Source organism: Xiphias gladius, chromosome 10 (genome assembly GCF_016859285.1).
Source record: "Xiphias gladius isolate SHS-SW01 ecotype Sanya breed wild chromosome 10, ASM1685928v1, whole genome shotgun sequence".
Classification (NCBI taxonomy): domain Eukaryota; kingdom Metazoa; phylum Chordata; class Actinopteri; order Istiophoriformes; family Xiphiidae; genus Xiphias; species Xiphias gladius.
Window position 1 is genome coordinate 25,020,089 of NC_053409.1, and position 14,472 is coordinate 25,034,560.

Genomic DNA, 14,472 nt, shown 5'->3' on the forward strand with positions numbered 1-14,472 from the left:
GACTTCATTATAAATCCTCCCTCACAAATTTTAGAAAACTCCCATTTTTGCCCCATCCGGCATTCACTATAAATTCCGCCATATTCCAGCCCTGATTTGTCTGTCCCACCTGGAGGTCTTGTAGGGAGCGCCTGAGCTGTTGCAGACTACAGCGGGCCGGCCCAGCGGGGGGAAGCAGGGTATGTGTGTCCGCCAGGAACTTCTGCAGCTTCCTCAGGCTGCGGCCGTACAGGTGCCAGTGCCTCACCAGCCCCTCCACCAGAGAGCGCCGCTGATCGGCACGCTGCAGCGCCCCCTGCCAGTGCTCCCTGAGCTGGGCCAACTTCAGGATAAAGTCACTCCTGTGAACATGAACGCAGTTAAATGTCATTCCAGATTAGCTCTGTTACGTTTGAAATGCATTTTATATGGCAACATTTCAGCACAACTCAATACCGGATCCATAAACTGCTTAGGGTCTCATTTTAGCATATTAGCATACAGGTGACTCTGGAAGGAATTTGGTCCTTTGTTTTTGTGGAAATTTTCACCTGCTAGTGGCACTGGATGAAAAGTCAGGGGATCACCAAAGTAATTATAATTCAGCCTCTTGAGACCATGAAAATCTGTATGGAAATTCAAGAAAATCCATCCGGTAGTGGTCAAAATCTGTCCTGGACTGACAGGCCAACCACCTTTGTCGCTATGCGGATCCACGCTACTAGCTTGACTAAAAGCTAAGAAGGTCTGAAAATTCAGTCAAAGTTTGAGCTTTTCACCTCCTGCTGCTTTACAGGTTTGAGCTTCTTACCTGTCGTCCACCTCTCCTCTATGCAGCAGATGAAGAGCTTCGGTGATGACTGAATGGAGGATTTGGTGACCAGTGGATAGCTCTGCCTGAAACCGCTGAAACACCGGGAGAGATCAGGATTACATCTGTGTGTTTTCTGGTGTTTTTGTCAAGTCTGTCCCTGAGTCTGTTAATCATGCCTGATACCTTGTGTGTGCAGAGCTGCTGTCTCAGGCCCGCGTAAGAGCCGGCCACATCCACCGCCAGACTGTCTTCCATCCTCTGCAGGAAAGACATCCAGCTCGCACACTTCTGCTCAAAGCTCTGCTGCCTCAGCGCCTCCGTCTGCAGCTCGCTGCACACATGAAACAACTGAATGAGCAATGCTCCATCATCATTTTATTTCATGTATATATCTATATCTATAGATATAGATAGACATATAGAACTGTTTTTAGCCACATAAACCCTGTAAATCCCCTTTAGAGTTACAGAAATGGCCTCTTAGGGGTTTGTTCTTGTTAATCAACCCTTGAGTTTTGTGTATTGCTGCACACCAAGTGCTTGTGCATTTGCCGTTTTACCTTGACAAGGTTTTTACGCCCTCAAATATGATACATGCTCATGTCACGGTTATTGGGAGTTGTCTTAAATTATGGCGGGGGTAGAGATTTTGGCGCAAAAGCAGAGGCACAAACACCTCTGCCTAGAGTTTTCACTCTAGGCAGAGGTGAATTATCATCAAACCACTGTCAGTGATCAGCATCCTTGTCTGAATCTCCTCAGGTATATTATGAGGCAGTAAAAACTTGCTCAAGTCCACTGATCAGCATTAATGATGCAGTCATCTCACAGTTAAGTGCAATACAAGGTATTAAACCACCTGTAACTATTCCTCATTTGGCAATTAATTTGCAAAATGGATAATATTCTATGATAAAATACTTTCAGTATTTATTTTTTACAGTTAATTTTCCATATTGAGTTTGTTTCAAGATGCAAATAATAGACTTGATTTAGAGATTAAATTGAAATCATCATTTTTACATACAGATCCTTGTTGATAATGTTGGTAAGATTACGAGAAAAAGTAATTTAATATGTACTGAGTAACTGAATTTCAATCTGCTGATGAAGATCATGGGATATGATCGAAAGCTCCGGAACAGCTAATGAATGGACATTGAGGTGAGATGGCTTTGTCAACCCATTTTATACAGTATTTTTGACCAAACAATGATGTTTTCAAGAAATTTGACCATATAAACTAGAGCTGAAACAATTAGTCAATTAACTGATCATTCAAAAGAAATTAGGGCTGCAATTCACTGCATTATGGATTAATTTCAAAACAACTAATCAATAGTCACCAATGTTGCAAATGAGTTTTCTGTCTAGAGCTGCGATGATAACTTTATTCATCCATACATTGATCGACAGAATATTATTGGGTCAATTATCAAGCAAATATGATAAACATTTCCTGTTTTCATCTTCTTAAATGTGAGTTTTTGCTGCTTTTCTCTTAATGTCACTGTAAATTAAGTACCTCTGGGTCTTAGTTTGTTAGCCGGCATTTTTCACTGTTTTTCTGATGTTTTATGACTAAGAAATGAACTGAACTCACGCTATTGATGAACAATATGTAATTACATTGCACCCTCTGGCATTTACCGGCATTGAATATAACTGAAAACAGCTTCAAGCTGTCGTGCCTGTCTCACAACCATGTGCTCATTCAGTCGTTAGCACACAGCGCCTCCCTCACTGACCTGCAGGCCTCCTCGGCTCTGGCGGAGGCGTCGGCCCAGCGGTGGTTGAGGCGTTGCAGGCGGCGTGCGGCAGCGTCGCCCAGCGTCAGGCTGCAGCTCAGCTCATTTAGCACATCCAGGTCAGCAGACAGGCCGCTCAGCTCCAGGAGGCCAGACTGGAAACATATGGTGGCATCAGAGACTCAGAGGGATCACAGCAGTCTGGACTACTACACACGTGACACCAGGGCTGAGGACCAAGACACTACATGCTATGCATGCCGTTTGACTTTTCTACTTCTTGATTCGCTGTTCTGTAATTTCTCTACTCAGATGGAGACAAACCTCTTGATTAATTTAAAATTCACTTTCTACTAATTTTATATATATATATATATATATATATATCTATCTTTAGGTCTATAGTGAGTCCTAAAAATCTTATTTTTCTTAAAAAGTAAATTACTAAATGTCTATCAGTTGGCTGAGAATACTTTAATCTGCATTGAATACAAATAAACTATCACAGATAATAGAGATTTAAATTATTTCTTGACCTTGGAAACAGAAGTTTTCACAACAATCTCACCTAAAAGTGTCCAACATCAAATCCTAAACCAACTGGGATGACACGAGGTCAAGAAAAGTGCACATAAAAAATTACATGACAACTGGGCAAACTTCATCTGCTGAGGAAGATCATGTGATACGACTGAAAACTCCAGAACAGCTACAAAACGGACACTGTGATGAGATTGTTTTGACAACTAATGAGGAAATGATTAAGTATTATCTTGATGCAGGACTGAATAAGACGGTGGAATCACTTGTAACATTAGAAATGACACCTGATTCAAGAAAAACATTGAAACAAGATGATTTGTCTCGAATACAGTTTGAAAAATTCTCAACAGTCACAATCTTTTCTCTTGTTCTAAGAAAATAAAATTTTCTGAACTCAGTAACGTAGAAAATATCTTATCAAGATGCAGATTATAAATGAATCTGTTAAGATATAGGCTAAATCTAAATTTAATCTGCTCCACACATAGTTACTGTGACTCAACAAAACATCTCTAGCTATAAAATATTCAACACACACACACAACTTCATTTCAACGTAAAAGTCTCGTTCAGATGAATACTCAGAGGAAATACTAGTACTGCAGTCATTCAGAAGCTCCATTCATGCCGTCTCACCCGGTCTGCTGTCTGAGCCGCATACTCCAGACGCTGCTGCCAGACCTCCAGGTTTCTCTCCAGTGTCTCCAAGAGGTTTCCAAACTCCTGCAGCCGCTCGAGCTCCTCCTACATGAAAAACATGACGAGATGGCACACGGCCATGTGTGTCTTAATTTATAGGCCACTTAGTGCACTACGGGATTCAGGCCAGGAAATATCTGCAGAGTGAGGGCAGCACTCTGACATCTTGTATGTATGTATGTTTGGCAGAGTATGTGCTAAAATGTGTACAAGAACATAAAGATGAATTAAAAGCCTGGCTCGTATATGGCTTAACACTTTAAAAACAGAGGAAAATAACAACAAAGGGAATAAAATCCTTTTGGATAAGCGACAGAACATCAGCTATGAACTGCAAACACGTTACAGAAAAATAAAATAAGCAGGAGGTTGAAATTCACTTGACCATGCAACTGTTCTTGCAGAGGGCCATGTTTACCTGACAGCTCATAAATATTCTCCTCAAGTCAAATACTTCATCACTTCAAGTATCACTCAATGCACTTCTGTAAGACACAATGGACAGAAGTCCTGCTCGGTCTTGCAAAATCCCACAAACACGCAAATCCATTCATGAAGTTGTACCTGCTGTTGACCCAGCTTCTCTGTCAGCGTCTGGCTAAGCTGCAGCACACCACGGGACAACAACCTGCTCTCTGATTGGACCAGACTGGCAGCTGAGGGTTCCAGGTGGCTAATCAGGTCCTTGGAAGCCTCCAGCACCCCCTCCAGGTCAGACTGCAAAGTGTCTGTTCTCTGTAGGAGACTCTGGAGAGGACAAAGATTGAGGACTTTCTGGAGCACGTACTGTTAGTGCAGTAAGATCCTTCTCTGGCTGAAAAGCCTGGAAAACACATAATCTGTTCAAGCTGAAGCAGAAGAACTAGCAATGGTTGAATAATACAGAGACAGTCCAGAAAATCTGGACAGTCATGTGGGAAATGACAAGTAAACGAGCACAGAAACTGCTCATCAGAAAAGGAAGTTGATGCACAGCTGTGTTCAGACACCAAAAACAAACCAGCTTACAAGGCAAAGTGACCACTTCAGTGTCGTTCTCTTCAAAAACAATTAGCTACGTGTTTTAAAATGGTGCAATTAACATCACTGATGGGAAGACAAAAAAAAAGCCTCCAGTATCTGTCGGTCTGACAGAATAAGTCTTAACTTAAGGTCATCTAAGGAGCTTTTCAGGCAATTCTATTTCCATCTCGCAGTCTTCCTCGGGGGGTGGCTCTGTTGTCATCAAGAGCAAGCTCCATCCACTTAGGAAGGCCGGGAGATGCGGCTGAAAGCTCCAGAAAGAGCTAACAAGCGGATCTTGAGTGAAGGTCTTATCTGTCAAAACTACTGTTTCCAAGGTCAAGAGTGAACCTTGATGCTGTTATCTGTTAAGCACAATTGAGTGCGAATGTTGCTTCATGAAAATATAAGGACAAAATAAAAACATGACATCTTCTACGCAAATTATTATCACTGTTAAAGAAAAAGGAAAAAACAGGCCAGCCGTGACGCTCAACTTTTTTTGCCAAAATGTGGAAATGTCACATAAAATAGTTTGAGTTGGAAAAAAACTTTTGACAGCCATTGGAGCTTAATGGACGTTCTCTGGACTTGATGTTCTTACTTTTTGCATCTTTAAATACCCGTTTTGTCCTTCTCGGTGTGCTGAGAAATTTGCCTTTCTAACAGTCTTTCTTGTCAGCTTATTTCCTCACCTGAACATTGTGAATCCTGACAGCGACCTGCTCCGTGGTGACGTCATCTCCGGGCGCTCCGCTCAGAGCGGACGTGAGGTCACTCCGCAGCGCCCGTAGCTGCTGGGAGGAGGACGCGGCCAGCTGGGCGTAGACCTCCCAGACCCGCAGGATCCCCTGACTCCTCTGCAGCTGCTGTTCCAGAGCTCCAGAGACCTGAGTCCAACTGAGAACCAGGAGAGCGACTGTGAATGATTGAGTCTCCGTGTGTTGTTTGTGTGCGCGCCCGCACGCAGGCGTCTGTCTCACCTGTCTCTGTGTCTGTCCAGCTGCTCGGCGAGGAGGGCGGCAGCAGGGCTGATGATGTCTCTGAGGGAGGAGACGGTCTGACTCAGTTCATCCCACTCTGCCCGCGAAGCCTCTGTCTCCTCATGAAGAAGCTGCTTCCAACACAACAAACACTACAGTCAGTCGTCACAGGTGCAATGTCCAAACTAGATCTGAATCTGAATCGTAATGAATCCTCTTTCTGCACATTGAAGCAAGAAGCGGGTTTTACAAGTAGCCGATTTTGGAATAACGTCCAAATGTGGTGTCTTTGAACATCTATTGTCCCAGCATTTGAATTCTCCCACATTAGGTTATCCTCATCAAATATGGTCAGCGTGGATGAGAAATCCCACAAGTGCTGAGGAAAATGGAAACTTTGAACAACTACAGTCCCATGACAACTGTGCAAACTCGAGTGCAGCTTGAGCGAAAATTGTTCCGTCAAAGTGCCTGACGTATTCAATCTAATCATCAGGTTTGGACAATACTATTCTCACATATCAAAATGAGAGGTGCAACTACTTTAAATCCCTGAAATGTCATGATAAAAGAACACATCTCTAAGGCAATGTCTTAACATTTATTATTTTCATTGTGTACAGATGGCTATACACTGCTGTAGTTGTGATATCGGAGATTTACACAGTTCAATTATTTTAATATTTGCTGTTTCCCCATCCGCTTTATGCTTGGATTTTTTTTCTTGAATCATTGAAGACTGTTTGTACATTTTCAAAGTTGTGTTTCTACACACTTGCTTGCCCCCCCCCAGTCCCATTATTGTCCATTGTGTAAAAAAAAAATGTCATCTGAAAAACATATGTAACAATAAGAAGACACTGTAGGTACTTGTCAAAAATAGCACCACTGAGTATAGTTTGTAGTTAATGAGCTAAGACATGTAAGACCAGCAGAATGGTCCTTAAGTATTTCAAAGACCTTCAATATTCAGGACAAGCATCTACAATCGTCAAAACATTGAAAAAAAAAGTTTTATTTATTCACGAATTCCTGAATATAATCATACATTTGTCTTGGAGAGTTTTAGAATCTGTACAATAACCAAAACCCTCTATCTTTGGGCCTTCACTGTGGATAAGGACAAACTTCAACAAAAAAGTGCCAGAAGGAGTACCAGTCGCACCTGTAGCCTTTCATGGAGATCCCTGTGTGCCTGCAGGCAGAGCTGAGGGCTGCTGTGATACTCCAGAGTCTGAGACAGTCTCACTGTTGTCAGCATCATCTGGTTCAGGCTCTTCTCCGCACGGTCCCAGAGCCGCTGAGCCTGAATCAGCCTCCGTCTCACCGATTCATTCTGTAAAAGACGAGAAGATGATCCGGTAACAGGGAGAAACAAGCAAATCCCAAACAGTTATGAGCTGAGAGACTTTAGTCATCACCAAGACGTGTTGGATCTAGAGCAAGTTCAACACCAGTATGAGTACATCATGCATACTTTTCATTTTTACCGCTACGTATACTTTTTGTGTTCATTTCGTCATTCTGTTCATTCAACTTTTACGTCTACAAGACATTTAACTTCTAAATTTCCCTCGTGTCACTCACCTGTTGCCTGACAGCTGCACAGGCCTGGATGCATTTATCTGCCTGAGAGATAAAATCACAGCTGCTGTTTCCTCGTCCGCCGCAGAGTTTGTCTCTCAACTCCTGAAGAGCCGCGGACTTCCGCCTGATCTCCTCCTCCAGGCTCTGATACACAGACGGGAGGAGACTTAAAATCTTTGTTAAGTTTCATGACCACCTGCAGACCTAAAAACTATATGTAGCTCTTTTACAAGTGTTGTGACTGTTCACACAGAGGTCAGAGTACAGATGTGACTCCTCACCTGGCAGGTGCCGATGCTCCTCTGCAGCTCTGTCCGGCTGCTGGGTGTCTGAGCTGAGTCGATCCAGAGGCTCTGATCTGTGATCCAGCTGTTGATCTGCAGCAGTCGGGCCTCCCGCTCCGCTCGGTTCCTCAAATCCTGCTCCACCTCCTGGATCTGAAATTCACAGACACTCAGACTTTCCTCATCTCCTCTGAGGGTCTAAAATGATAAAAGATCGGAAGATATGGCCAAAACTGATGACTATAAAGCCTTGTTGAGCTGCATTGAGCAGTGAGAAGAAAGCTTGTTAATCATTACGAAAGTAACGATAAAGGGGAAATCCAAATCAAGTGACTAGATCAACTTTGATGTCGGAATAGTCTGTTATAAAACCGGTATATAGTATATGGTCCCATGACCCTATACTATCTGTAGATCCAAATAAAATAAATAAATACTGATAAAAACCTGTTGGATATGTTTGAAAGCTCCAGAAGAAAATAGTAAGCTGTCCTTGAGTCAGAATTGTATTGTCGGACTGCAGTTTCCAAGGCCTAGATTGAACTCCATTCGCAAATTTATGCTAACATGGAGGAGGAGTCTTAAAAGTGAGCTTGACTTCCATGTCAACAGATCCGTCTCCAGGAAAACTGAGCTGGGATGAGCTTCATCTACTGATGAAGACCATGTGATGCGGCTGAACGTTCCACAAAAAGCTAATAAGTGGACTTTGAGTTGGGATTGTTCTGTCGCAGTCTGACGTTTGTTTTCTGACCTGAGAGTTGAGGGTTTCCTGTAAACTGAGCCACTGATGGTTGAGATGACCCTGGTCCTCTGCAAACTGGTTGCGTTGGTAGCGCCCCCTCTGGCCATCCTCAGTGCTACTGGTCTGTAATGGCCGGTTCACATAGTCCAGTGTTGCCTGATGGGCCGCCATCTCAACCTGACACCCCTGATAGGAAAGAGCGAGTCAGTCAACCAGATATGCAAGTAAACGGAGAGACTGGCAGAAAATACTTGAGTCATCGGGATATTTAAGCAGAATATTTCTGGCAGTTCATCATTCAGTCCATTTCTACCTTGCAGTATTTTAGGAGCTTCGTGACATCAGCCTTCGTTGAGGATTTCTGCTTGATCCTGCTGCGATTCTCCTCCAGCTGGCACTCAGCAGCTCCGAGCCAGACCTGCAGCTCCAGCAGCGCCCCCTGCTGGGTCAACATCTTCTTCCACCGCTGAGGAGGAGGAGGAGGAGGGAAGGGAATGACGTCAGTCTTCATTGACTTTGTCAAAAAATTACAAACTACTAACTCTCACAAAAGTCCTTACTTCCACAGAATCTTCGACGCTGCTTTATTTTACTCAGCTTTTCATCCTCTGACCCTCAAGAAACTGGAAGTTGTTACTAATGTTTTATTTTTTGTGCCTCTCAAATATTAGGCCATTCAGCCAGAAAGGTGCTGCCTCGTTAGCAAATATGTTGTGTTATTTAAAATTTTTAGTCCTGTAAATGATCAAGCTCCTGAAGACATCTCAAGTCTCCCTGAGTCCAGATGATAAAAATACCTTTGTGTTCAGGTGTGTGTAGCCAAGGTGAACAGCCATTAAATTACATAGAAAAAACATGCCTGCACAGCGTAAAAATAAAAAGAGCCTCCTCGGATGCACAAAATTATGTTTGTCTTTTTAATATGTAAATACGGAAGATTCATGTGATTTCTCTCTAGTTTTTGTTTTAAACTGTGTGAACCTACGTGCTAATTTGTGAAAGAAATTCTAAATGTATTTGTCTGAAATGAGCTTTAACCAATAAATTTGAACTTAAACTTGAAAAGGCAGGTAAGTCAGATGGCAAAAGGTAGAGGGAGGGGAGAGACATGAGAGAAAAAGAAAGACTATAAATTGGAAGAGCAGACAAAGATAAGAAAGATGGTAGAGAAGAACAGAAAAAAAGAGAACAGCAGGAAGGGGGAGATGAGAGGGAATGAAGAAGATGGAGAGAGGGAAAGGAGGAGAGCTGAGAGGAGAGAAGGCTTGGAAGATGGGATAGAAAGGTGGAGGGGGAAGAGAGAATGGAAGAAAAATATTGGGAAGGAGGAGAGAGGCAAGTAGAGAAAGGAAGATCCAGACAAACGACAGATAGATGGATTTGGGGGGAAAATGGTTTCACACCAATAGGGGCGAGAAGAGTCCTCAGGATGGCATTGTGCTGCACAGTGGGGATGTTTAAAACTAATTGGTGACAGGAAGACTGCATCGTGGTTTTTTGAAATACCAAACCCCCCTGTCTTTGCATGTGGGCAGGGAGAGGCTGAATTCAGGTAAACTCTGACGGCAGAAACACACAGGGAGAGAGGAATGTTTTCCGCTGTTATTGTGGTCAGGGTAGCTGAAGAAACCCGGGCTGGATGTCTGTGGTCTGGTTCGGTTTTGAGAAGTTTCACGGCATTTTAGCAACTCAGAGAGATAATGAAAAAAATTACTGAAGAAAAGTTTTAAAACATTCAGAAAGTCAAAAAGAAACTGTGATCAAATCTACTTTGATCCAGTGAGAATTACACAGTTAAATACCTGAGACAACCCTCTGGAGGAGGCTGTGGTTTACGTTTACCTTATGGAGGTCACGTGTTGAACCTCCTCACCTTATGCAGAGCTTGCTGGACGACAGGGACATCAGCCAGCAGACTGGACCAGTCCACCTCTATCTGTCTGAGCTGGGATTGGATGGGTAGTGAAGTCCCTTTGTCTTCCTGATTTCTATCTGAGTGCCCGCCTGCTTCGCTCATCTGGACCAGCTGGGAACCGGCGCCAATCACCGCCACCTTCAGTTCAGATCTGGCCTCCACCTCTTTGGTCAGAGCCTAAAGCAAAACTGTTTTGTTATATTCTGTTCTCCGCAAACGCAAAAATGACCAGAACACAGTTTGTCATTGGGGTCTGACAAGGCTCATTGATGAATAACAAAATTTGCCCAGAGATGAACTGACCATCTGAATTTGGTGATAGCAGGTTTAAATGAATTCTTTTCTCAGTGGAGTGTGTTATTTACACTGGGCGAGTTTGCGGCTGTCTCCGGCTCCTGCTTACCACACACTGGAGGTAATGGTCGTGCCTCCGTTCAACATCCATCTCCTCACTGGCCGTGACAGTGAACTGACTCCATTTATCAATCAGCTCTCTGGCCTTCTCCATCCAGTCAGCTAGTACAGCAGAGTCACGAAGAAACCTGTTTATTATAGCAAATAGCACCATTTAAGAAATGACTGAAACATCTGCCAGAAAAACAGTGGCATCTAAAAAACTGAAGTTTTTTTTGAAGCAAATCTTGTTTATAAAAAACTTACATAAAGTTATTTATTATTTAAGAGTCTTACTACATACTTTCTTATTAGGTTTTATTATTAAAAATAATTTTCTGTTTCAATTTTATGATGTTTTGGTCACATTAGTAACCAGGCTTATGAAGAATTAAACCACAAAGGAAGGAAGGATAGGGACGGGAACAATATAGGGCAGGATTTCATTCCAAAATTGAACTTAATAAGAAAAAAAATGTAAACTATGCATATCCAAACTATTCTATGCTTTCTAGGACATAACAGACCAAACCTTTACAGTCTAAACATATGACAAGTTCTGACTTTGCAGCAGGAAAGTTCTCCGTTTTTCTTTCTTTCTCATCTCTCACCTGCTTCTCAATTTCCTTTTTCTGTCGCAGCTGGCGCGTTCCTTCTCCACCCTCTCGTGCAGAGCTGTCCAGCGCGCCCCCAGCTCGCCGGTGGTCACGCCCACTCCGCTGCAGCCCGACTCCTGCAGACGTAGCCCCGCCTCCAGCATCCGCCGGAACCGCGCCTTGTTCACCTCCGGAACACCCCCAAGCTCCTGCCAGACAAACACAGCTGTATGACCCTGCATCAGAGGTCACATCTTCATCTCCTGAACCCAAACACAGAGGGACAGTGGCCATTTTACACCATGTCAGACTCAGCTTAACATCCGTTAGCCTAGGCCGCACTTTGAGTTTTAGACTCTGATCTCGCGCCACGTTCACGTCGTATCGTTTAATCCGTAATTAAGAGCAGCCGAGTGGGAAAAACCGTTCCCGTCAGAGTCGGAGACATCAGCAATTTCTCGCAGCGACGATATTTCCCACCTATCGGAAAGAACCACAGACACGTCAACAAACTACAATTGATTCAGCTGATTTTATAGGAGCTATAGAGTACACTGCTTGTTTATATCTGTTCTCACTTGGCAACAAACTGCTCCAAATATGTCACACAACGAAAGAAGCTAATCTGGGCTGTTTATCTGGGCTGACTTCAAGGTTAGCATCCGGTCTAGCACGGGGGTGTTTTTCGTTCTTCGCACTCTGCCGACGTTGCATGAATGCAGCATTAATGCTGTCATGTTAGCATGCTTATGCTCACGCTTAGCTTGCTGATGGATTTGCAGAGTTTTACCACAGTTCTAAAAGTTTATTGAATTCAGTTTAGTTGGTTAAGTTTCACTCAAAGGGCTCCTAGTTCACCGGGGGCTTCAGGTTGAAATGTATTAAAAATAAACACAATAAAGGTGCTTTAATTCTCCTACAATGAGTGGTAAGTCTAAGTATAACCGAAAGTACAGCGGAGGTTGAATTCTGAGTCTGACAGTGTAAAAGTGAGCGAGTCTGAGATCCTTCCCTCATCCATCTATACCCCCTTCGTCATCTCTTTTACCACATACACACTCTGTTGACCATTGGACAAGCTTCAACACCTCGTCCATTTCAGAGGAATAAGAGACACATTTCCAATCCCACAGCAGAGCAACAAGGAATACGAAGCAAAAGTAATTCTAGTTGGAGGTCCCCGCTCGGCTAATAACCGACTTCAAAGCCGAGGAACATCATGTACCCCTACAGAAAACAACCAATTCGCTTGTATGTAATTGAGCCAATTAGGTTTTGAGTGCAATGCACAAAGTACAGCGCGGAGAGTATGCCCAAATGAGCAGAGCGGAAAATTGCAAAATGCACTCTGTCCTCAGGCCGGCTGCTTGTTGGTGAATCAGAATTATCCCCGTCAGTCAGAAAGAACACATATATTAATGAAAATTACCAGGTAGACAGAGAACTTCTCTGATATCTGCTCCTCAGAATCAGCCTCCTCGTGCATTTTGGGAAACGAAGTCTCAATTTCTTTCAGCAGGGAGTCTGACCAGGCTCTGTCCTCCTCCCACTGCGACCATGTCTGACGCAGACAGAGAAATGGTGATTGTCAGAGGACATTTCTCATGAAAATCAATGTTGTGATTGTTTTTTTTAATTGTTCTTCTCAGTGCTGTTGGCTTTATTTACCTCCTCCTGTTACATAAACTAAACGCACATGTGTCAGTTTGCAAAATGTCTCATAAACAAATGAATCTGGCTGAACTTTGGCGGACAGATTAATCTGAGATAGATCAGTGGATTTGGTTTTGGTGATCCAGATCAAAGGGGGCCTTTCTGGCACTGAATAATTGAAGTTTTTTTTTTAATTCTCATGCATTATGTTAAATTCATGCTTTTGTGGGACATTTTGTCACACTGTCTTGGATACCTTCAAGTTCTAAATAAATATACTGTAAGCTTGTAAGCTAAGATACTAAGAGACTCAGAGGCCTGGATTGGAACACACTGCAATGCAATCCCTCTCTGTCTTTCGTGATTATTTATACACAATGTATGTCCAGAAAAGGAAACGTATTCGCCTTTGTTGGATGGTGTAAATGTGTCGTCCACGGGGGAAAACGTGTTAATAAACCGCATTGCGTGATACTACCTGTAACGTTTCCTGCATCCTGGTTCCTTTCTCCAGTCCGAGCTGCTGCAGTCGGGCCACCTCATCCCGCAGGCCCATCAGTACGCCGTCCCGCCTCTGGGGGACGCTCTCCGGGAGTCTCAAGGTCAGGTACTGCAGGATCCTAAAATGATGGCCCAGGAACTGGAAAAACTTCTGTTGACAGAAACAGTACATAATGTTAAAGATGATATTTTTAAGCTTTTGTCTTCAGATAGCGAAACACTCTACACCATTCTAAACTACTCTAAACTTTCTCCGTCTCCCACAGACTGACCGTATGACTGCCGAGCTGCTGCTGGAGCTGAGCTCTGCTCCGGAGCTCTGCGTCAGGCTGCTGCGTGAGGCGTCCGGAGCCCAGAGTGAGCAGCTCCCGAAGGCCGTGGACCAGCCGCTCATACTGCTGCTGCAGCTCCACACTGCTCCTCAGCTCCTCACAGCGGGAGCCGACACCACGGAGAGATGTGTCCAGCTCGCCCTGCGCACAGGAAGGACAGACACTTTGAAGACTCAAACATGCGTGGGACGACTGAATCGTCTCTTATTTAGCAGGATCTAAATTGGACGACATGCAGCAGCTGGCATACCTGTAGCTGTGTGGCCTGGTGGACGAGGGAGGCGGGCAGGTTGTGTTGGTCAGCCTCCTCCAGCAGAGAGTCGACCTGCTCGACCTGCTGCTGCAGAGACTCCTGCATCTGAATCACAGCCTGGAAATTAAAGACATGTACACTGTGACAAATGAAAACTTGATATTTTACCGACAAAGTGTCAAGAACATGTGAAATTGCTCTCCTTAACACATTTTATTTCGCCAGGTCTCTGGCTACTTCTGAGTCTTTTACATATGACAATGCCAGCATCGTCAACAGCTCGATGCCTGAAGTCACGCTACATAGATCAGCAGCTTCTGTCAATACATATCAAAATGACACAAATGATACTTAAAATAGTGTCACACGTCAGTAAGCGATCTGTATTTGTTGCTCTAGTTTCTGCAGATTATAATCTCTTCAGTATCCCTGTACTCTGGGAGCA

At 43.7% G+C, this 14,472-nt stretch overlaps 1 protein-coding gene across 1 annotated transcript in view; it reads right to left on the reverse strand.

Moving 5' to 3' along the window:
• syne2b (spectrin repeat containing, nuclear envelope 2b) overlaps positions 1 to 14,472 on the reverse strand; it is a 156,898-nt gene that overhangs the window by 43,306 nt on the left and 99,120 nt on the right. Inside the window, exons 89-108 of the mRNA XM_040137436.1 lie at positions 14,025 to 14,144; positions 13,715 to 13,915; positions 13,420 to 13,593; positions 12,718 to 12,849; positions 11,304 to 11,497; positions 10,703 to 10,841; positions 10,258 to 10,476; positions 8,698 to 8,850; positions 8,394 to 8,570; positions 7,637 to 7,792; positions 7,356 to 7,499; positions 6,934 to 7,104; positions 5,769 to 5,899; positions 5,481 to 5,685; positions 4,348 to 4,530; positions 3,721 to 3,828; positions 2,542 to 2,696; positions 977 to 1,124; positions 791 to 885; positions 110 to 341 (exon numbers count right to left, since the gene is read on the reverse strand). Coding sequence (XP_039993370.1) covers positions 110 to 341; positions 791 to 885; positions 977 to 1,124; positions 2,542 to 2,696; positions 3,721 to 3,828; positions 4,348 to 4,530; positions 5,481 to 5,685; positions 5,769 to 5,899; positions 6,934 to 7,104; positions 7,356 to 7,499; positions 7,637 to 7,792; positions 8,394 to 8,570; positions 8,698 to 8,850; positions 10,258 to 10,476; positions 10,703 to 10,841; positions 11,304 to 11,497; positions 12,718 to 12,849; positions 13,420 to 13,593; positions 13,715 to 13,915; positions 14,025 to 14,144 — 3,237 coding nt within the window. The remainder of the gene's footprint in view (positions 1 to 109; positions 342 to 790; positions 886 to 976; positions 1,125 to 2,541; positions 2,697 to 3,720; positions 3,829 to 4,347; positions 4,531 to 5,480; positions 5,686 to 5,768; positions 5,900 to 6,933; positions 7,105 to 7,355; positions 7,500 to 7,636; positions 7,793 to 8,393; positions 8,571 to 8,697; positions 8,851 to 10,257; positions 10,477 to 10,702; positions 10,842 to 11,303; positions 11,498 to 12,717; positions 12,850 to 13,419; positions 13,594 to 13,714; positions 13,916 to 14,024; positions 14,145 to 14,472) is intronic.